Source organism: Lineus longissimus, chromosome 16 (genome assembly GCF_910592395.1).
Source record: "Lineus longissimus chromosome 16, tnLinLong1.2, whole genome shotgun sequence".
NCBI lineage: Eukaryota > Metazoa > Nemertea > Pilidiophora > Heteronemertea > Lineidae > Lineus > Lineus longissimus.
In genome coordinates this window covers 11,668,306-11,692,769 of record NC_088323.1, presented here as the reverse complement: position 1 = coordinate 11,692,769, position 24,464 = coordinate 11,668,306, and the positions used below count along the sequence as shown (strand labels likewise).

Below are 24,464 nucleotides of genomic sequence, written 5' to 3'. Positions count from 1 at the left end.
GTGGAATTTTGGCTTCCCACAAAAGATTCCTATGCTCAGCAAAATGGCTTCATTCGTCCTCTAATTATTATTGGAATTTTCAAATATTTTGATTGCTTCTTCCACCTTTTATTGTGTGAATTTGGATATGAATATGAAGAGCCTGCAACCTTTGGGAATGGCTTCCCAACATTCCTTCTAAATTTGAGAATTGTTTGTTTCTTCATGTTGTTTGTCCATGATTTTTTTCTGAAACCGAGGGGCGGATCGCCACTAAACTATATGTAGTATTTGATGGGTGTTCTAAATCTAACGAAGCCCGATTTTGAATTTAGAAACAATCTGCGAAATAATTGATGATTTATTGATTTTTGGCTGTCAGACTGACAAAGTTCATGCTTCATTGAAGAAAAGCAATGAGCGACGTCATTCCTAGTCATGACCTCAGACATCATGATGTCATGCCCCTCCCACAACCACTTCAAATTTATGTCACAATCTCTCTCTGCTGTTTAACCCTTTCGCTGCGGATGTACGCATTTTTGCGACCCAAAAAAAATTCCGATCTGTGCGGATGTACGCAGAACTGCGACTTGGGAGAGACCTGAATCAGACGATGTTTTCAATAGCAAACTAGTACAGGAACTTGTCGCTAGGTGTCCTGCCATGTTTTTTACCCCTAGAACTTCCGATTTCTAGGTGAAAACTTCGGTGTTTTTATTCAAAGTTTAGGCGATATTTTGAGTCCAAAGTTTTGTAAACAAATTCAAATGCCTCAGTCACGTGTTCGACGAACTGCAGAATCAATAATTGATGAAATAGTGAATTCGAGGCGTTAGAAGACGAGTCTGATTGGTGATTATGATTCTGAACATAATGCCGATGTACACAGCGTGGATGGGGATTGAAAGTGTGCATGATTCAGGGTCCGAGGGGGATGATAGTGATAGCCTGGGTCAAGATGAAAAACGGTGTTTTTCTCCTCGTTGATTAATACTAATTAGCGTTATTTAGTTAATTAACATAATTTCAGGTGATTGACAAATGCATAATTTGAAAGTCCATGCTGTCCCCAACAACCTTTTCCAATAGTCCAAAGCTCTATCTCTTCTCCTTCAGGCTGTATATTGGACTCAAAGTTACCTATGTTAAAATTGGCTTTTACAGTATTTTGAGGGCAGCAAGGAATCAATATTGAAATAATTTTGAGCGGCACAGCGAAAGGGTTAAGCGAGACAAACCTTGATAAGGTTGTAAGTTGGAAAGATAATAGAGAAGACAAGAGCTGACTGCTTAAGTGAAAAGATGAAGTTACAAGTTTGTCCACGATATGAGTCACTAAACCCCCAGAGCTGAGCAGAATCTATTAAACACCAGAAAAAAAGATATAGTGAGCAAGTCCCGCACTCTGCAGGTTGTCACTACTCAAGAGAGGTAGGCACTCAGTAAAGCAAAGAAAGGGCTTTAGCAGTGATACCTTCCACTTGAAAATACTGGTCTTACCGTTTACCGCTGGTCTCCTCGAATCCTCTTGTTCACAACACAAACTTACTTGGGGCCGGCCCAATACACAAAACAGTCTTAAAATACGATGACGCCTCAAACGAAAATGCTCCTAGTATACTCCGCGTTAAACACCACACTCCTAGCGCCCGTAAACTAAACTAAAGAACCACAGGCGTATGCACAAACAGAAACTAAAGAACCACAGGCGTATGCACATTGTCAAACAGTTCACTATTAACAAATTCATCCTTCTCTTTTTCTTTTGGTTTTTTCTTCAGTTCCTCCAAGTCCTATAAAAACTTCAAACCAACGTATATACACACAACTAAAACACAAACAGGTTTCTCCTCATAAATCCTGTCAAAAACCAATGTCTGCTCAAACCATTCCCAAAATAGTAGGATAGTTCACCCAATCTTCCCATTCTCCAGACACTCCAGTAGTTTACTACAAGATGCTCCCTTCTTGGTCAATCCATCTGCTAACTGACACTCTGCTGGTACCCATTCTACCTTCCTAACAAATCCACTGTCCATCTGCTGCTTAATTGCAGAAATCTCTAATCTCAACCTCTTCTCAGAAGTTTCTTTGTTTGATTTCAAAGCTTCAAACAGAGACATACAATCGATCCTACAAGTCACAGCTGGTTTGTTGGGAAACGCTTCTCCTTCTTCCATCTCAGTATACAGATTTGCTAGAAACACACACATGTCCACTCCGTCAGACATAGCCAGCGTTTCTCCAGCGAGAGAGCTTCTTACAACTCTTCTGATCTTTTTAGAGCTCCACCACAGTGGGTTCACACGCCCTCCTCTTCCTCTCAGACACACCAATTGGCCTCATGAGATCCTCCTTCACTGAGATTGCCCAAAGACGCATCTGAGTATAACAGAAGACTACATTCCCCTGTCAAACGCTGAAATTTTATTGTCAAATGATCACTTCTCAGTCTCTTCACCACATTATTCACATCTAGTTATTCCTTTACTGTCGCTCTCTTCACTTTTCCTGCCAACACTGTAGCGTCAAACATCAAGTCTGGCCTAGACTGTCTCGCCACCCATAAAATCTGCCCCAATCTCGACCTCATAGCCGTTCTTTCCAGCTCAGTCACTTCTTTCTCCTTTTCCACTGCTCTCACTTTACTCATCTCAATTGGCACCACATTTTCTGCATACTTTCTCTGATCCAAACAGATGCTCCCATCATCATGTCCTCCTGAGATTTCCAGTCCCACATAGCTAAAAGCTCTCTCCTCCTCTCTTCCGACCAACAGCTCTCTTCTAATTCTGTCCACTACCTCTTTCTCAAAATCCCTATCGCCTCCCCATATGAAGTCATCCACTTGACATCCTAACACTCCTTTCAACTCCTTTCCCTTGTCTCCTCTCCAGTAAAACACCGCCGGATCAACTTTCGATACCCGAGCGCCACATGATTCCATCAACTGCCTTACTCTCCTGTACCAATTCAAAGATGCATCATTTAAGCCATAGACACATTTGTTTAGCATCCAAAGCTTTCCCGCAGCCTTGGCTTCCTTGGGAGGTCGCAGATATACCTTTCTTTCAATTTCATGCCCTTGTAGAAATGCAGTTTTAATGTCCATCGACCGCAGCCCCCAACCATGGTTTGCTATCAACGATAAGATCACCTTCAAAGATTCGCTTCCACACGTTGGAGAATCCTTTTCAATATCTTCACCACCTATCTCCTCAAAACCCCTAGCTACTAACCTTGCTTTGGGGACTATCTTTCCTTCTTTCTCCTTACATGTGCAGACCCATCTCGTTGAAATAGTCTTTTGCCCATCATCTTTGACCTCTGTATACACACTGTGCTTCCTCCAACTCTCCATTTCAGCTTCCTTTGTTTCCTGAAAATTATCCTGTGTAGTGATCAGCACATCCCCCTCCTGCTCCTGCTCACATTCCAGTCTTTCAACGCCATGCATCTTCGACAAATCCACATATTTTTTAATTATCTCACCATTCTGTTCTTTATACTCGACATTGTACCAGTCCTTATGCTTTCCTTTCGCTTTACCAGCTCTTCCAATCACCTTCACTGTCACATCCTCTCCATGCTCATCTTCCCTAAACTTGATATTCTGACCTGCTCTAAAACTCAAACCTCTTGCCCCTGGCTCCTCTCTCGGCTGCACCTCATCTCCTCGATTCTCCGCTGTAACTTCACCCTCATCCTCATCACTAGTTGTACCATACTCTTCCACATTCTCTTCTACTTTCTCCTCCTCTTGTTCCTGTCCTACGATTTCATCCTTCCCAACACCTTCCACACTTCCAGACACCTTCTTCAACCTGGATACATGTACCTTAACAACCTGTCCCCCATGTCTCACACAAACCACAACTCCGTCCTGCCCTATCACCTTGCCTGGCCCTCTCCACTGCTTGCCATCCGGCCGTTTGTAGAATACCTTCTCTCCCAATTGATACACCTCCTCCCTACTCGTACGAACATTCTTTCTCAACGCCCTCCGTATCCTGTCTGAACATTCAACCTCCATGTATGCTCTCCTCGCCGCGTACAATGCAGCCACATGCTCACCGACAACCTTGTTTGATGTACTCCCTTCCAAAGCAGGTAGTTTATCTGTAAGAGTAGAGGGTAGGTTAGGGTTTTCACCAAACACCAACTGGTGGGCACTATACCCATGAACATTACTACAACTGTTCTTTGCCATTAATGCCCAATGCAGAGCTGTATCCCATGAACATTTTCGATCTTCTTTCACCTTCCGGATAGTCTCACTCAGGGTAAGATTATGTCTCTCACAGATACCATTACTCCATGGAGCATACGCTGCCGTTGTTATCACCCCAATGTTCAGAGCTTCGCCCATCTGTCTCACCTCATCTGAATCAAATTCCCCACCATTGTCACTGAACAAACGTCTTGGGGACCCAAACTTGCTCACCCAGTATTTTAGAAAGTTTTCAACAAACACAGAGCTTCGCTTAGACTGTATGACAGCCCCTGAGCTATACCTTGTAAACAAATCAATGATGTGCAACAACAAATTGGAATCATCAAGCTTATGAAGATCCACAGCCACTGTTTCATTAAACTCAGTAGCCATAGGTAAGCACACTGCTGGCCTGCTAGGTGTCTTGCCATACTTCACACAAATATGACATTCTTCAGTCACTAGGTCTACTAGTTTCATCAAATTCGCATCTTTTATCCCTGCATCCTGCAACAACTTCTTCAACTTGTCAGGCCCTACATGACCAAACTGCCTGTGCAATTTAATCACCATCTGCTTCTGATGTTTCTCGCTGCCTTCCATTATCAAAAACACTTCACTCTCTGACAACTGTTCACCTGTACTCCGATTCATCAAATCTATGCAATAGTGCCCTGTAGAAGTAAACTGTAATTTTACTATCTTTCCAAACATGACTGCCTCATCCCTGTCCAAATTCAAGATTGTTCCAGCTGCCTTGAGGGTCTCTTTACTCAGTAACAAAGGTAAGTTACAATCTACCACCTCTGTCACTATCTTGCATTTTGTTCCACCTATCATGGCTGGGAAAGTCACACGTTTCTCAGACTGTACCTTCTTACCATCACCAAATCTGAAGGTCCTGTTACTTTCCTCCATCGTTACCTGTTCTCTTTCTCGTTCTGTCAAAGAATCTGTGAAATCATGCAACCAGTTTCGCCCACACACAGTCTTTGTACAAGCGGTATCCACTATGGCACTGCAACTTGATTCAGTCACCAGCACAACTTCTTCTTGACACTCTGATTCTGTAACAAGAACAAACTCTTCCTTATCACTACTACATGTGGTCATGTGACACTCATTAGCACCACCATTCCTCTTTGTCGCTTCTACCCTATGTTCACAATCCTTGGCCCAGTGGTAGGTTGAGCCACAGATAGCACATCGTGACCTTCGTCCAAAACGGTCAAACAGGTTTGTACCTTTCTGATTTGTACCTTTTTGATTTCGCATCATGCTCTGTTGATTCCCACTATTGGCATTGCTATTCACATAACCAGAACCGAACTTCTTGAATCTGTTTGCACCACCATAAGCACCGCTTCCCATATACAACGCAGATTCCTGTTTGATCGTGATACCTGCCGCTGAACTATCACCATCAGACTTCGTTCCTGTAAAAATTCGCTTCAAAGCAGACTTCATGACCTTATATTTTAGATTTGCCGCTACTGCTTTCAGAACTAATTGTCTATCCCTATCATCCAGTGCTGCCCCATCAAGTAACTTGAAAGCTAATACAGCATCTGGAAGGGTCATATCATGTTTTGTGCAAAGGTGATGACGTCTTTCAAATTCTATAATAAAATCTGTAATGTTTTCATGTTTTCGTTTGTACCCATCAAAGCTCGAATACGCACCGTAAGCAATATCTATCTTGTCCCTTGCGTATATAGAATCCAATGCTTTTATCAAAACTGTCATGCCCGTTTTCTCTGCCAATGTTTTCGCATCGATTTCCAGGGCCTTTGCCCGTGCTTGGCCCTTCAATGACAGTACAACAGCTAGGGCACGTTTCTCCTCTTTTAGTTCTGTTACCATTTCCCAAATATTAATTTCATTCCGCCACTGTTCATAATTATTTTCGTCCAAAACTGGCGGATTCTTGTAACCCGTACTCGTCGCCATCTTTGTTTTTTTTTTTTTTTAACTTTTCACTTACTTCGTAGATGATCTCCGTAGATCTCTTTGCCGTCTGCTACCATGAAAATACTGGTCTTACCGTTCACCGCTGGTCTCCTCGAATCCTCTTGTTCACAACACAAACTTACTTAGGGCCGGCCCAATACACAAAACAGCCAAAAATACGATGACGCCTCAAACGAAAATGCTCCTATTATACTCCGCGCTAAACACCACACTCCTAGCGGCCGTAAACTAAACTAAAGAACCACAGGCGTATGCACAAACAGAAACTAAAGAACCACAGGCGTATGCACATTGTCAAACAGTTCACTATTAACACCACTTCCAAACATAAACTTCAAGTTCTTGGATTTCTCATTAATTAGAAGTCTCCAAGAAGTAGGAAAAACTACTTTTAAATACAGACAGCTTCGGGAGATTGACAAAGTAACCTTAGTTGCAAGAAGAACTTTCCAAGCCAGATATTGAATCAGTGTCACAGTGACTGAAGCAAATGCATCACCTTTGAGTGACAGACAAAGCAGATGTGGTAACATAGCCTGTTGTAAGTATTTCACAAAAAAGGTTAAGTATTTCACAAAAATGGTTAAATGTACGGGACATGGTGCATCTGTCCTTTAAAATGACCTCAAAACACTACTAACTGTAATGTGAACTCAACAAATGTACCATTGTTTTGTTGTCACATGTGCCCAGATTTAATTCCATGAGTTTTGAGATACGGTCTCGGACATAATCACAGAAAATACTCATGTTTCACTAAAAAAAGTTGTGCTTCTTTTTAACAATCCAATTTAAAAAGTTGGAAAATCCAGAAAATGATCACAATTGCAATTATTTAATCTATTGTGAATTGTAATGTAACAGATTAATTTATCAAAAAGAGTAACGGGAATGATTTACTTGAACAAAAACCATTGAAATCATGTTGTCCAGTACATTTTGTACCAACCAGTGTCCCGTACATAACCCACACCGGAAAGTCGAATTTGAAGCAGAGAAGGGCTTCAGATGAAGATTAATGTTGACTGTTGTGTGTTATTTTTTAGGTACCATTATACTGCTTAGGTTCATGGATGTTTTTTGACTAATAATCTGTTAGTTTTTTAAGTTGGAGAAACGACAGTCAGATAAAATTGTGAAAGTGTGCCCATACTCTTTTAAATCGGTAAATTTCTGAAGAAAAATCAGTTGAAACGAAAAACTTGTCATTTTATTTTATAGTGTAAACCAAGAGGTCCTCAGAAACAAAGTTTTAGGCAAATCTGAGTTATTTTATATCATTTCATATGCTGTCATTGGTTCACTGTCCCGTACATAACCTGGAAGAAACCATAGACTTCAAACTGATATAAATTGTCAATAGAAAATAGTATTCAAATTCTGTCTTCAGTTCCTTTTTCCTATGATGGGTACAATTTGGTTCAGAATGGAATTACTCATAATTGGGAGGGCAAAATTTTTGACTCCCTGGTTGACACAAAGCGCCACTGATCTTGAAACACCCCTACTCCATATTTGGGAAGTATTGGTTTCTCGGGATGCTATTTGGCATGGCCAGTGTCAGCGAGCTGTTCCAGAAGCGCAATGAGCAAATGTTTGGTGTTATACCACAGTGTAATTCATGATGATGTTATTGCAGCCAGAGATGAAAGTGAGCATGACAAGATTTTCAGACAAGTCCTTGATACAGCTCGTGTGGCCAATGTGAAGATCAATAGAGCTAAAATCCAGCTGAAAGTCAGTGAGGTTAAATACCTAGACAACATTGTGTCAGAGCAAGGGTTGAGGATTGATAAAGAAAAATCTAGGCGATCACCCAGTCCCCTGAGCCAAAAGACAAGAAGGATGTACGTACTGCATCTTTTAGGCATGGTGAACTTTCTTGGGAAGTTCATACCGAATTTGTCTGAGATAACAGAACCATTGAGGTTATTGCTAAAGATACCGAATGCATGATGGGTAGTTCAACATGATGTTGCAATAGAGAAAGTCAAGCAGGCATTCATAAAAAGGCCGGTTTTGAGCTATTTTGATGTTGACAAACCCTTGACCATGCAAATGCATATCTTGGAAAAATAGGTTGTAGTACTAGGGTCCTCAATTTTCAACAAATGGATGTCATGTGTAACAGGTTCAATTTGAACAGTTTGAAGAGTTTATTCCCCCTTTAAGTCTGCTATGACCAATGGTTTAGCTCAGGTTATTTTGGGCCTTCACGGTCCCTGAGCCTTATGTCATTTCATTGCATGTGCTTTATCAGCTATTATTGTTTGTATAGTTTTCCTGGTCTACTGAGTTTCCCTCCAAATTGAGTTAGCCTTGGGATCCCGAACTGTGAACATGCATGTTGTACACCTGGTCAGATGATTTTAATATAAACATTTCCTCATATTTGATTTCTTCCTTTTCCTCCATCAACAATGTCACAAGGATTGGAACAGTGAATCTGTGGACCTGATGACTGATTTAATTCAGTATTACACATGGTACATAGTGTAGTAAAAAACCTTCCGGTAAGTCCACAGAGAATAAGTCAGATCCGAGAAGATTATTTTAGAAGTTGGTACTGACATGCACAAAGTGGTTGAATTAATTCAACATGGTTGGCAAGAACACAAAAATAATGTACCAGTAAGCATACGGAATTATTGTAGTGCAAACAAGTTGTATACTCAAGATGAGTTGATTCTCAAAGGTAAGAAGTTGGTTATACTGAGAGGTTGCCTTCTGAAATGCTAGATTTGATTCATGAGAGTTATTTGGGTATTGAAAAATGTAAGGCTAGGGCAAGGGGACTTTTGAATTTGCCCGGTATGTCTTCGGATATTGAAAATAGATACGTCAGAAATGTGGCACTTGCAACAAATTCAGGAGAAAACCCCCAAAAGAACCATTGAAACCACCGCGTTCCTACATTATCAAGACTACATGTAGTAATGATGGTCAGTCTCTTCAACAAAAGTAAGCATAGTTTCTAAAGTATCATTGCAGGACGTCATCATACTATCATTAGGCACAATGAATGAAAAGGACAAGGGCATAGGCCTACCTATTGTTACTTATTAATGATCTTCAATTGAATGAAAAAAATGCCATTTCAAAAATAACAGAGCTGATCCACCAAGGCTGAAATTGACTGGCAGTGTGGGCGATGCATTCGGTTGTGATTCAACACTCACTGAAACATGCCACAAATGTTGTTATTTTTGAAATGGCACTTTTTTCATTCAATTGAAGAATGCATAACAATAGGTATCCCCTGTCCTTTTCACTCATTGTGCCTAATGATAGTATGATGACATCCTGCAATGATACTATAGAAATTATAATCAATTGTTTAGAGGGTGACTTACCTTTGTTGAGGTGTTTAGTAGGCCTACTATGTTTTAGTCTGTCGTAAACATAACAATCGTTAGGCTACCAGCTCACTTCAAAGACTTTGTTATGAATCGAACATTAACTGTTTTCTGATTGTTGACTGTACTGTAGTTCATGCATGCTTTTTATGTCTCTTTAATGCATCTAGAAAAAAATTTCATCTTTAAGAAGAGAGATGTCATGTGTATGACGCCTTAGAGAACGTTGCATCATACCCTCGACGCATTGTTGATTGTTGTAAATAAAAGTTACGTCACTCATACTCTTGAAAGCAGCCGTGTGAGTCACGCCTTTGATAGGTTTGGAGTTTACTAGAAGTACTGAAAGAGAGCGCGCATTATCTATTTTGGAACATCTATGCGTTTTGTTTGGTCGTATGGGATAAATTGGCGCTTTTAATGACTATTTGTGATCCAATTTGGACTACAATGGATACATGAGGTGTAACTTGAGAGTAAGATGCTTGATATAGCCTAGTTTTTGGATTAATGCATGCACTGTCTACCTGCTTCAAAGTCACTCAAATTTCACGATTCGAAAATCCAGACGGAGCAGATTCTACACTTAGTATTAGAGATGTGCTTCACCCATATTTTATTGCATGTATCAAACACCATGCAACCGAGTGTCTTGAGCTTGTGCTACTGCTGCATCATTTTTGGCCTACCGTAGGGGAGTCTATATAACACCGCTCTGTCTGTTGTCTGTCGTCATCTGTATCCTGTTTCAGTGGCACATTTCTTAACCGCTAGAGCTACAAACTTGAAACGTTGTACACAGGACGTCTCAGGTCAAGTGATCGGACACTGAATTTCTGTCTGATCTGATTCTTGACTTGGCCACCAGGGGGCCAAAAGTGGAAACCTAAAAAGTGTGATATCTCTCTTTTGAGTGACTCGTTTTCGATAAATTTTTATGGTAGGTTATCCTAGCATGGATACATCTCATATCTTATGAGTTTTTGATTTGACCTAATTTTCAAGGTCACAGAGGTCAAATGGCATAAATTGGCTGTTTGGGTGTAACTATGGCACGTTTCTTAACTGCTAAAGCTATGCACTTGAAATTTGGTACACATGACTCCCTATGTCATGTGACCTCTGACACCGAATTTGTCCGATCTGATTCTTGACTTGGCCACCAGGGGGGCCAGAAGTGGAAACCTAAAAAGTGTGATGTCTCTTTGAGTGACTTGTTTTCGATAACATTTTTATGGTAGGTTCTCCTAACAAGGATACATCACAAATCATAGTCATACAGGTTTTTGATTTCACCTAATTTTTAAGGTCACAGAGGTCAATGGGCGTTTGAGTGTAACTATGGCACGTTTCTTAATCTTAACCACAAAAGCTATGAACTTGAAATTTGGTACACATAACTCCAGGGCTCGAATTTCGCAACGGCATTAGCGGCAATTGCCGTAGACGCGTACAAAAGTGCCATCAAAAGGCATGATAACAATGGCCACCAATTGCCGCCGTAAAAAACACATATTAAATGCCGTAGTTATAGTCTTTATTCAGTGGCATCCCTGTTTCTTAGTTCTTAGTTCTTAGTGCTCCATCGACACAACGTGAGAATTCAGGCTACTAATCTCCCTTCTCACGAGAAGCAAACATCATGCTCATTACGCACTGAGTGACGCTTAAATTGTCCCAAACATAGGTTGATATCATGGGCAAAATCGACTCTCATTGGCCGCTCCTTGGCTCTGATCTGAAGTGGGTCAAACAGGCTTCATGGTTTCGGACTGTATTCACCAAGAACGGGCGGGATAGAACAATTAGCGTGTTGGGATTCAGGTTGAAATTAGTTTATCGTCTGGCCGCACGCATTGAAGGTGGTTTCCCTTAGATTAGGAGTGGCGCCATTGCATTCTCTCGTGGTTAGAAATTCTCTCTCTATTACGATTTGTTTCTCTTTACTGATAACAAAATGCTTGCTCAATGTACATCGCGATCAAGCCACGTGGCCCAGGCAGATGCGGCGATTACGGATGAGCAATGGAGTGAACTGAGTGATATTTCTGTGCTTTTTTCCAACTGAACGGATTGCACAAATGTTGTAGTAGTGTAAAATTCATGTCCCTGTCTTTGACTTTAGCTGTATCATAATCAGGTGCCCAGCCCTCCTCTTTTGAAAAGTCTTTTTACAGTTACAGATACAGTTAAAATACAGAGGCAAAAGTCTAAGGCAATTTGCCGTAGAAAAGGTAAAAAATGCCACAGTTACAGCAGCCCTGTCCTCTAAGGCAATTAAAAAAAAAGAATGCCATAGAATATCTTTTCCCAAATTCGAGCACTTCAATCCCTACATCATGTAACCTCTGACACCAAATTTCAGTCAGATCTGATTCTGAGCTTGGCCACCAGGAGGCCAGAACTAAAAAAGGTAAAAAGTGCAATATCTCTCTTATTAGTGACTTGTTTTCGATGATATTTTTATGGTAGGTAACAAAATATCACATGTCATACTGACTTTGGTTTGACCTATATACTATACATGTAGCATGTTTCTTAACCAGGATGAATTCCTAACCACCAAATATCAACACGATGAGCGCAATGGACCCTGGTTTTTGATAGGTTCTCCAAGCATGGATAGGTCACATGTTATACTTTTCCACACAGCTGCAGAGACCCTATCTTGGGCCTATCTTGGGCCCAGGGGTTGATGACTTTACCCAGTTAAAGGAACATTTTTAACTCTCTGCCTAGCTGGCCTGATACATTTGTCCGATCAGTGACACCTTAATTAGTTAACACTTTGGGTGCCGGCCGCTTATGTAACCCCTGTGCCGAGGCTTTTTAAGGAAATTTAATGTTTTCAAAGTTTTTATACTTGTATGGCAAACATGTTGTAAATAGAACCTATTAACCATACATATTTGGCCTTTGGCTGGTGCTGCTTGATGCAGTAGGCCCTGATAGTAATACAGCATACAATCACAGTCAGGCTCCGACCTCTGACCACCCCCAGACCCTCAGGGCACCTCCCTAGGGACACCCCATGGGACATCCCTTCACTCCTCACCCTCAAACCTAATTATATCATGCCTATGCAGAAAATTACAGCTGCTTGAACCACCCAGGCTACCATTTTTCACTTTTTGACTTTGGCACCTGTGATCATGTGACACAAAAAGAAATACAGAGTTCCAGACATCCACGCAAAAAGTCATCCCAGTGCTGCGATCTGAAAATTTTTACTCTAACTATATTTTAGAATTACCGTGTGCCATACGGATGTACGTCAAACGTCCAAATCAATGGAAATAATGATAGACCTTGGCACACTACATACATGAAATGTGGATGTACGACGAACGTCTATATGGCACATCAGTTTCCAAAAAGTGGACGTACGTCGTATATCTATAAGGCACCTAAAGGGTTAAATTGCAGTATATAATAAGACCAGAGTGAGTGATGAAAGTGGTTTGATTTGAGGGAGACCTTATAAAAAAGGTTTAATGTGGTTGATAGATTCCTTAGGGATCTTGGTGGTTGGCTGGACAGTCATATGGACATGACTGTCCATGTTAGAAAGGTCTGCCAAGCTGCATTCGCAAGCTTGCATTCCATTGGGCGCATCCGTAAATACCTCGATGTGGCTAGCACCAAAAAGTTGGTACATGCCTTGGTTAATTCCCGGTTAGACTACAACAATGCTCTCTTGCATGGTCTTCCTAAGAAAGTCATCGCACAAATGCAAAGAGTGCAAAATTCAGCAGCCAGGCTTATTAGTCGAACGCGGAAATGGGATCACATTACACCAGTGTTGAAAGACCTTCATTGGTTGCCAGTGGCCTTGCGCATCGAGTATAAAATTATCAATCTGACACATAAGATCTTGCATGGAAGGGCACCCGTTTACCTAGAACAGCTTGTGAAACATCAGGATATTACTCGTCACACACGTTCTATGGATGTAAGTTCAAGAAACCTGGCCGTAAAAAGAACAAGAACAATCTTTGGTGATCGAAGTTTTTCAGTGTCCTCTGCGCGATTATGGAATAAACTTCCCAATGACATAAAGGCGATTGAGGATCAAGACACTTTTCAAATGCATTTGAAGACTTGGCTGTTCAATGGACATTATCGGTAAAAATCAGCTGTAAGCGCTTTAACAGCTGAAACGTTCTGGGAAGCGCTATATAAATGACAGACTTATATATTTATTTATTATAGATTATCAATCACACAACACTCAGAAGTTTCAATGGTAATCATTAAATGATAATAATTTGATTAATAATGTAGAACACTACAAACACCAAAATGAGTACATGTATGACAAGAAACTATTACTGAAACATTCTTTACAAAATCACTCCGGTGGGGTCATCCTATAGCCTATAGGAGTCATCACTCTCGCCAAATACCCCTCTTGAGTCGTTTTCAGATAGTTCTTGTCAAGCAAGTACTCCACAGGAATGACTGATAGCTCCATGGATATTTCTCCTGACAGGCACTGATCTACAGTACCCTATAGTCAGGTGATCCCAGGAGCCTCATGGCCTAGTGGTTTACACTGCTGGCCACCATGCAATAGGGCCCGGGTTCGATCCCAGGATCGTATGTCTGGATGAACCGGCGTGGCTTTCAAGGAACTAAATTCCTGGCTCTTCACAGTCCTTCGAATGAGACTCAAAACCGAGGTTCCTTGTACCTGGTGTCTATGCCAGGGCAAGCTAAGACCCCACCAAGTGAGAAACATGAGTAGCTTGCGTGGACTCTATCTCTCTCGCCAAAGTCGGACCACTAGGCCAATAAACCCAATTGGCGCCTAACCGTAGTGGCATGCAGGATATGCTCATCCCGCCTTGGAGGAGAATTACTCCTAGGAGAATGACCCCTCCAAGTGCAGAGCGAAGAGCTGAAGAAGAAGAAGAAGAAGAAGGTGATCCCAGGGACCAAAGAAAGTTTGGTTCGATGATCTGATTCACAGCTTGGCCAGTCAAGGGGCGGAATCTGAAAACCTTAAAACTCTGATTATTACAGCTTGCCCGTTTGCCACCAATTTGATATCATGGGTACATCTAACCCACCAGACGGTATTGTATGTCACATGGGTTTTTGACTTGACCTTCTTCGCATAAAATTTCCATTTGGCTACTTTAGCATGTTTCTTAACCAGCATGAATTATCTACCAAAATATCTATACGGTGAGCACAATGCCCCCTGGCCTTTTTATTGACATGAACTTGAACTACTTTTCTTGGTGAAATTGGTCGAAGTTTATAATGACAGTCCTCCATCTTAATAGTTTAGATTAATAGTGAGGTCCATCTATTCATCCACTCCTGGTCTTTGTTTGGACAATGTCCCCAGGACATTCTCATATTATAAGGACAATGTCCCCAGCACATTTCATTTGAGCCCAGCAGAAGCCCTGATTTTGCAAGTCTCATTCCACATGAAAACAACATAATGCAAGTACGCGTGCTCCAGATTAGGCCCAAGATAAGTTGCCCTCTAACATCTTGGAAGCCATATTGCCAACCCAGTATATAGAAGTCTCTGTCAATACCATCTATCTTAAAACCAGCAACAACTAATAATTATAATTTCCATTGCAGATTTGTGAGGGATGGGTTGTGGTTCATCAACTGAGGCTGGTCTGGGGGATGATGGCAACAGTTCACCCTACATGAAACGTGCTGATCCATTAGCAGAACCCAAAACCAAGAAGGAGGCTGAAGAAACGAAACAAGTTGGTGAACAAAGTGAAGACATAAAAGCAGAGGCACAGAATGGACATGTTGAGGCTACAAGTGAACCAGAACCAGAAATGGAAAAGGGACCATATGTACCAAAAGGGGGCGTACTCGTCATGCCACTTCCACCTCCTATGAAACCGAAATATGACGTTGAGGGACAAATGGGGGAGGCCGCGGAGAGTGGCGTTGTGAAGCGCCGTAATGGGAGTGCAGGAAAACCACGCGTGCCTACAGGAGGGTTTCTAGTCATGCCAGATCTTGCACCAGAACCTGACGAGGATTCAGACAAGCCGATTTCAGCACCAGCGGCCATTAAACCAATAATTGTCGCTGATATGGCAGATAAACGTCGTACGATTGTTGAGGAGGCAGAAGAAAGTGATGAGGAGGAGGAAGAGGATTTGACCATTTACACAGGTGTTGCGACAGTCATCATTGGGTCGGGTGTTGAGGTTTGCTCAGCGTTTCATCTGGACATTCCAGCGGGCGAGGTTTGGATTGATGAGGAGTTTACTCAAGAGATGGCACTGAAGGGCATTGCAAACAGAGATAATTTGGAGTGGAAGAGACCAAGTGTAAGTAATAGTATGTACGTATTAATGTATATGTCATTAAATTTAAGATCTAATGAATTCACTCTATCAGATGATATCATTTTAAAAACTTGCACGCATTTGTAGCTTGTTGACTAGGTTTTGGGTTTTATGGTTTTGTCACAGGGGAAAAAATTGGATGCTCTGTCAAAAAATTACGTGCCGGATGGCAGGTATCACTTTTCATTTTGACTGCAAAGATCTTTACCCTGACGAGAATTACATTTTTCAACAATGTGGTGCACCCTATACATGTAGAGCTACGAAAAATCCTTTGATTGAGGTGATACTGAATTTATCCGGAAAGATAGATTGCTCCCACAGCCACCAAATTGTAATCCGATGATAGAGTATTCCATTTGGGATTCATTGAAAGAAAAAATGTACTCTGGGAGGAAAGATAAGTTTACAAAAAATTAATTGAAGGAGAAAATAACCAGCACCTGGGAGGAAATTACTCCTGACAAAGATAGGATTTTTTTTCTTAAGATAAGAGCAGTTTGCAGGCAAGACATATCCAGAGGGCATATTGGTGGCACATTTGCTCATCATTGAGGTCACAGAGGTCAAACTCTAAAATTTCATCGATGCTTTTGTCATTATTTGTCCTAGACACATCAAAGTTGATAAGCGCTTCGCAGAAAAGCCGAAGGCATACATATCCAATGTAATTTAAACAATGTTTCTCAAGTCCATGGATTCAATTCAAATGGCTTAAATTTGACTTAAAAAGGCCGCCAAAAGAGATAAACGCGCGAATGAAGCAACTCGACTATTCTGAGCTCCGAGAGAGCACCACATGAATATTCACACTGTTTTTTAATCAAACTCCAATTTCAGGGGGGTTCGGGGGGGTCTACCCCCTGTGTTTTGATTTTTGATACTTTAGTAATAATATCCAAAAGCTGCTTAAGTTTTAAGTTAAAATGGATATAATCCTGAATTAATGAAGCAAAAGACTGGCAGGCGTTTCGAGAAAAAAAAAATTATTTTGAGATTTCAATAAACCTTTTTAACGAATTCCACATGGGCTGTAGTGGGATCCAAAGACACCTTAAGGAGGAATGTATGTTTTTTTCGGGGTACCATTGGTTTTGCAGATCTTCTGGTTTTTTTCTAAAGAATAATCAATATTCGCCAGCAGGCTTTAACCATTCGGCAACATGTTGGTGGGGAAAAACCTGATCCCTGACCCCTTTAATTGGTTGCCCAGGTACGACCACAAGCAGTTGTCTCAAGGAAGCCACCAGTATGACCTCTTGGTAGTCTTGACGATATCATGCCAGTAAAAAGGAAGGGTAATGATGGTTGAGAGTTGCAGTTAGGGTACCATCAAAGGAGTACCTCTTCCTCGCTCTGGGATAAACATGTCAAAGGACTGCACCATCATGAAGGTTTGGGGGTTCCACTCGAGCGCCCCGGGTTAAGCAGCTCGGAAGGACTTATTGAGAGGCCAATAGGGGGTTTGAGGGGCCTTCCCCCTAATGCACTGGCTAAAACATGTCAGAAGGACGGGGATTGGGGGGGGGGTTCTCTCCATGTCGACAGTTGCGCGAGTTCAATAGAGCGTGCACTTTACATTAGAAACTGCCACAGTGCCAGACTACGATAGTCCGGACACCTTTCGGGGGGGGGGACATTTTCCATTTCTTTGCCGGCTGTTACTGATAAAGAGATACTTGGAGAAAACCGTCTATCAAAACAAAAAATTGGCGGAAGGAACTATAGCAGGTTCCCAACCAGGGGGTTTGGGGGGTTTCCCCCTCAACCTAAAGGCGCTGCGCGCTTACTATACTAGGGCACTGCACTGATAATATTATGTAGACACCTATTGGGCATCTGTACTTGAAAAGCTTAGGTCAATGTGACCTACTTTTCAGGTGTAAGTAGGTCAGTTCATAAAACCAAATGTCGGTCATCAAGAAACCTTCATTGTATGATCTTCAGATGTATATCATTGATTGATATGATCAAGCCTAACATAATGCTTATAACATTTTTACCTTGACCTAGTTTCCAAGGTCAGAAAGGTCAATCTTAGATTTCACCGAGAGTGGTATGTTTCACTTCTATTTGTCACAGATTCTTCAAATTTGATATGTTGACACCTATTGGGCATCTGCACATGTTGACCAATCGATGTGCTCAGGATCTGAATCAGACGAACGCTGATCATCACTATGAAGTGCATCTGTGCCACGCAAATAACCTTCCTCATATGAAGACTGCTCCTCAGACTGTTCGTCATCAGTGTCTACAATGTAGGCAAGAACCTCTTATTCCGAGAGTCGCTTTTGTTTGGCTGCCATGGCCATTGTATCAGCGGAAATGCAAACATAAGTGGTGGCGTGTATTGTTATAAAATGCTACTAATGATCTTTTGGGGATTCCCAATTTTTGTGGCAGTGTAGCAGTGGCTTAGGGGAGTCACAAATCTGGGATGTAATATTACGTTCTTGGCAATGGAATGCTGTTAGTGTTAAGGCAAGGCGTTATATAACGCCCTATGCAGTTAACAGGTAATTTAGCTCTGAATATTGATCAATTCTTCTCTTGTTTGTGTAGGGAAAGCATGAGTTAGACAGATCCTGTGCATCCTGACTAATGAAAATCCTGTACTGAATTGAAGAATAACTTTCATGATGATTTAAAATTCATTCTGTTGTTGTGAAATCTTTTATTCGTCAATTTCAGGAATATGCAGGAGAGCCTGTCTTATTTTCAGAGGGCAGTACCAGGTTTGATGTCAACCAGGGAGGTGCTGATACATGTTGGTACCTTTCCATACTGGCAGCGATTGCAGATCAACCTCAACTCTTAAGTCAGGTGGGTGTGATCTAAAAAGGGACAGCTGCCAGGTATTGAAAAATGATATGACTCGCTCGTCATCAGCTTTCAATAGGTCCGTTCACTCTTAGCCTTATAGACAGAAACTCTGTCTGATGATCTGAATGGTGTTATTTCAAAGAATATCTGGCGAGAAGAACCATTAAAATCCAGGAATTCTTGTAGCTGATTATTCCAGTTGGCAAATTGGGTCAGACCTAAGTTGGCAGCCACATGGGCTAGTCATTGCCTATGCCTTGCCTGCCGAAAAATAAGGGGATGTGTATATATTTCATTATTCGTTGTTTATTTTCAAAGCACTTACTTTCAGCTCTCTAGTTTGGTCAGTCTATACGTTATTGCGCAGTGTCCATTGTCCATCACCATATCCTAATTATAAAACAGTGGCACGTTTCTTTAGCACTTGTGCTATGAACTTGAAACTTTGTACACATGACCTCCTAGGGCAGGTGACTTCTGATGCTGAATTTCGGTCCAGTCAGATTCAGGACTTGGCCACCAGCGGTCCAAAAGTTGAAATTTAAAAAGTGTGATATCTCACTTATGAATGACTTGTTTTCGATGAAAATGTTATGGTACCTGTAGGTACTCCTAGCAAGGATACATCACATATCATGCATGTTTTTGATTTTACCTACTCTTCAAGGTCGCAGAGGTCCAGTTGACATAAATTTGGCTTTGAGAATAGCTATGGCATGTTTCTTAACCAATAAAGCTATAAACTTGAAACTCGTGACACCTAGGTCAATGAATCTCAGTCTGATCTGATTCCCGACTTGGCCACCATATCTCTTTTATGAGTATATATAGATATCTCTCTTATGAGTGACTTGTTTTCGATGAAATTTTTATGGTAGGTGCTCCTAGCAAGGATACATCACATTCCTACGGTTTTTTTATTTGACCTAATTTTCAAGGTCACAAAGGTCAAATGGTGTAAATTGGCCGTTTGGGTGTAACTGTTGCACATTTCTTGACTGCTCAAGCTATGAACTTGAAATTTGGTACACATGACTACGTCATGTAACCTTGGACACCGAATTTCGATCCAATTTCATTCTCGACTTGCCCACCAGGAGGCCACACTAAAAAAGGTAAAAAGTGCAATATATCGCTTTTTAGTGACTTGTTTTCGATGATATTTTTATGGTAGGTACTCCAAGCAACGACACATCACATGTCATACTGACTTTGGTTTGACCTATGTACTAATACTATACATGTTGCATCTTTCTTGACCAGGATGAAATCCTAACCACCAAATATTTATACGGTGAGCACAATGGCCCTTGGCCGTTTCATTTACAACCTGTTATAAGAAGGTCTCCCCCACTCTGCCTACCTATTCTTTACGTCATCGAGGATAAATCCACCCCAGGACGCCTATACTGTATGGGGTACGAGACGACTGATTTTGCCATTTCTGGCTGATGAGTGGCTTGCTGAATAATGTTAAAATTAAAATCATGTGTTCTGTTTAATTGATAATCTAGGTAATGGTTCGCTATACTTATTTCACACTTAGCAAATATAGTCAGGTGGCTGATGCCATTTTGAATGATTGGAGTCATTGAAAATATGGCCATAACATACTGGTTAAATGTGTTAGGTCTTAGGGATTTTTTTTGTATTCATGTGCCGTAGTTCCTAAAAAATCATTGTTTTCTTGGTCCTCAGTGTATGCCAGTGCTGACTTAGAAGTTGTTTTGGCAAATACATGTTTTTGAAGTTTCTGAAACCTGGAAACTCAATAGGCGGCTAACAAAAAACTACGCATTTTACTGTTGTTGCCGACGTATGTGTACACTGAACTTGGGATGTGCGTCGGGTCCATGTTGAAATACTGTCCAGTGCCAGTTCGTGCGTTTTTCGCTGATTTGTGCAAAATTCAACTTACTCAAAAGTTCAATGGTGGACCCTCAATTTTTAAAAAATGTTGTGTAGTGTAAGCAAATGTCTTTCCATGGAGATTGGTCACTGTAAGATCTATCCAGGAAGACATTTATAATATTTGGGGTTTTCCGTGATTGTCCAACCCAATTGGCAATATTGCCATTTGGGATGGCGAACAGAGCTACGAGCTACGATTGGAAACGCATTTTGAAATAGATGTTACGTCCTGTGAACGGGGCACGTCATCATCGCGTACATTCGGGAAAAACTCCCTAACGAGGCCTTAGTTAACCTCTTGGGTATCAGTTAGTTAAAGTCGATCAGGCTATTGCCCGAACTGCGAACAACTCATCGGGCCGGAGCTATCTCGAATTCCGTAGCATTAAGTTACGACCAGTTTCCTCCCCTGGAAAGGATGCTGGTCTATAGTAGGTTAACTTCTCTGGCAAGCCTGTTACTCATTTACTCCTGTGTGGTGAAAAGCAAGTAGGGTTAAGTGCATACCGAAGGACACAAAGATGAAACGGTGCCGAACGGTCCGAGTGTCGAACGTTCGACGTTCCAGTTATAAGCCCAGCGCTCTAACTACTCTAGAGTGTGCCCTACCTATAATTTAGGACTGAAAAACCCCCCCTCAATTTACATGTTTTTATTATAGATTATTCCTGATGGTGCTTATGATCCAGCCTCTGGAGTTTTCCATTGTAAGTTTTGGTCGTTCGGAGAATGGGTGGATGTTTACGTTGACGATCATCTTCCCGTCCAAAATGGCCGCCCATGCGGAGCGTATTCGAAGTCAGACCCAAACGAGATGTGGCCTTCATTGATGGAGAAAGCTTTTGCAAAGTAAGATCTGAAATATTTTTCTCCAACCTTTAGAAATAATCTGCATATTAAGATCACCTGTGGGGAGCTTTTATGATACTGTTCGGTCCATTGTCGTCGACATCCGTAAGCAGAGCACGTTTTATAACTGCTTGGGCTTTAGATGGCTGAAAATTTGCATAATGGTAGATTTGAGCAATATATACCCAAATGTATTTTTTCGTTTTCGCAGTTTGACCTACATGGCAATCCCTATATGCACTTAAGCTTTACTGTCACAAGAGAACATAAGACGCTCCACAGGATAAAGAGCAGCCATCTGGTTAATGTTGGACACAATGGTGAAGTATTCCTGAGCAGTGATATTTTCCTTGCTGACATCACAACTTTTTTGGCCAACTCTTATATCCAATGCATCCTTATGCCTGGCAGCGTCTCTAGAATTAGCATGAGCAGGTGTCATCAAATAGTATATCTTAGTCTTGGAAATAGAATTCAAACCGTCCACATGCTGCACAACAGGGTCCCTTTGTATATCATTCAAACGTACTCCACATGACGTTGCAGTGCCAGTGCAGCGACCTATGTGTGCCTCAAAGCTGTGCAACTGGACGTAATCGATCATCACTTCCAGAATTTCTGGATACTTTTGCTGCACTGGTTTTGGTCCTGGCTTGCTGAAAAAGAAGACCAGAGTACCACTTCTCAGTAAAAGAACTATCTGCCTCGTCCAGAGTTAGAACCTCATGTACCAAATCAGGGCAAAACACAAGTTCAACATTGACCAATAAAATGGCATGGGCCCCCTTCTCAATTAAAAGCAGAGGAAAGAAGTCAGTAATTTTATAAAGCGCCTCCTTCAAGTTATCTTCTGTCAACTGAAACTGGTCTTTAATGACATATCCAGGAATGGCCTCCATCCCTTGGCGATGGTACGTCCTTTACTAAAGGAAAAGCACGGACTTGGGCAATGGTCAGTTCCATCTATTTCTGAGATATTTTCTTCAGCTTTTTCCCATGTTAAAGTCAGTGAATTACCTGCCATTAGTTTGTGTTCACCTTGTCCTGTTTTCTGGTTAAACTTCCTAGCTTTCTGCGCCCTGACACTGCCCTGTACGTTTGTGACTGCGTCCTCCATCGCTTATTTTATGGTAAACATCACTGGCAGGAGGGACATCATTTTGTTTAGTTTATCCTGACAAGATATCAGTTACATGTACACATATGACTTTTAACTGCAACATTTTAGTCAACCCACGCTTCAAATCAGCAACTTTAGTGTCTGCCAGGTGGATTCTTTGGTTGAGAACTGAGCGTTTTTAGCTCACCTGTCAGGTGAGCTTATACGATACCGCGGCGTCTGGCGTCCGTCGTTGTCCGTCGCCGTCGTCGTCGTCCGTCGTTAACTTTTGACAAAATCGTGGCACGTTTCTTAACCGCTTGACCCAGAATGTTCATACTTGGTGTGTGGGTACCCCTAGGCAAGACCTTCCTTCAGAATGAAAATCAGCGCAATTTGACTGCTGGTCTGCCATATAGGGGGCACTCTTTGAAAACCTATTTTTGTCATTTTGAAGCTTATGGTTAGACCTAGAGCGATAAAAATTTTATGGTGGGTGTATCTAATAAAGGTACATCACATATCACACGGGTTTTCGATTTGACCTTCATTTCAAGGTCACAGAGGTCGAACTCTAAAATTTCTTTGATCATGGCACGTTTTTTTGCTATTTGTCATAGACTCTCTAAATTTGATATGTGGACACCTATTGGGCATCTCTACATGTTGACACAGATTAAGGTCAGTGTGACCTACTATTCAGGTATAAGTAGGTCAAGGTTAAAAAAGCCCATTTTCTTTATTCCAGCAGATTGAAGTTTGAAATGAAGTTTTAGAGGTTTCGATATTAAATAGATTAATTTCGTTTCATATCACTAGGTGGCGGTATTGTGCAAAAATGTCAGTTGGCACATGGTTTTTCTTGAATCTAATTTCGGGACCCAACACAATTTCCAGGTTAGAGATTTGCAAATTATAAAGAAAAAAATTGTCAACTTTGGAGCCCTTTGGCCATTTTGGGGGAAACTGGAGGGCCCAATTTTTTTTTATGGATAGTTCTAAATGAAACTTAGCAGCTTTAAAGATACACACGAAAAAAAATTAACCTGAACATTTCAGCAAAATGCATCCAGAAATAAGCAGTACAGAGGAGAAAATGTCAAAATCAATACACTACGTCAATGTACACCAATACATACAAAAAAAATTATTTCGTAACCATGGTTACTGAAATATAAAAATCCTCTTGGGTCCCGAAATTAGATTCAAGAAAAACCAAACTTTGAAGAAATCGGCCCAGTAGTTTTTGCGCAGCGGCCCAAAAGGGCAGTGACATTTACTTATGAATCAGACTATAGGGCTGCTTGTAACTATGTTTTTTTATATGTTATACTATAGCCTACTCTATATCAGTATAACAGTGATGGCATGCATGCATGGTCGGGACATGATGGCTGACTGCTGGATTTCAACATTATCAGTGACCACATGACAATCAGATATCACCTGGGGAGAAGGGCTGAGCTACACTCAATTCAGAATCAAACAAAAACCTTGCATCTCCCATCCAACATCAGAGCTCCAGTCGATTCTCGTTTAAGACAAACCACACCATCCCACAACTATTGCATGATTAACCCCTAAAATTGACAAGTTCTTCCTCAAACTCTCCCTTCATATCGACAGGTGAGCACAATGGCCCTGGCCATTTCATTTTAGAGTGGCATACTTTCTTTCGATGTGGACAGCAATGCAAAGTTTGTTTTCGCTGAGCTAGCAACCGATGCAAGGGCCCTCATGAACTCGGTATGTGAGACAACATCATACGAAATGTCAAGTTTTTGACACAGGTACCTCACAATATTCACGTTGCCATATGTCACAGTAGATCCGGTACTCTCCTGTACCTGTACCATATTCCCCGTAACCATGGGCAACTGTGTACCCTCATCATTGGCAGCAGTAGTAGCACCGGGTTC

General features: G+C 41.4%; 1 protein-coding gene across 1 annotated transcript in view; it reads left to right on the top strand.

Moving 5' to 3' along the window:
* Positions 1 to 24,464, top strand: part of LOC135500905 (calpain-1 catalytic subunit-like) — a 90,504-nt gene that overhangs the window by 6,075 nt on the left and 59,965 nt on the right. The window contains exons 2-4 of the mRNA XM_064792624.1: positions 15,127 to 15,842; positions 18,555 to 18,686; positions 21,259 to 21,446. Of these exons, the coding sequence (XP_064648694.1) occupies positions 15,138 to 15,842; positions 18,555 to 18,686; positions 21,259 to 21,446 (1,025 nt within the window). The 5' untranslated portion in view covers positions 15,127 to 15,137. The remainder of the gene's footprint in view (positions 1 to 15,126; positions 15,843 to 18,554; positions 18,687 to 21,258; positions 21,447 to 24,464) is intronic.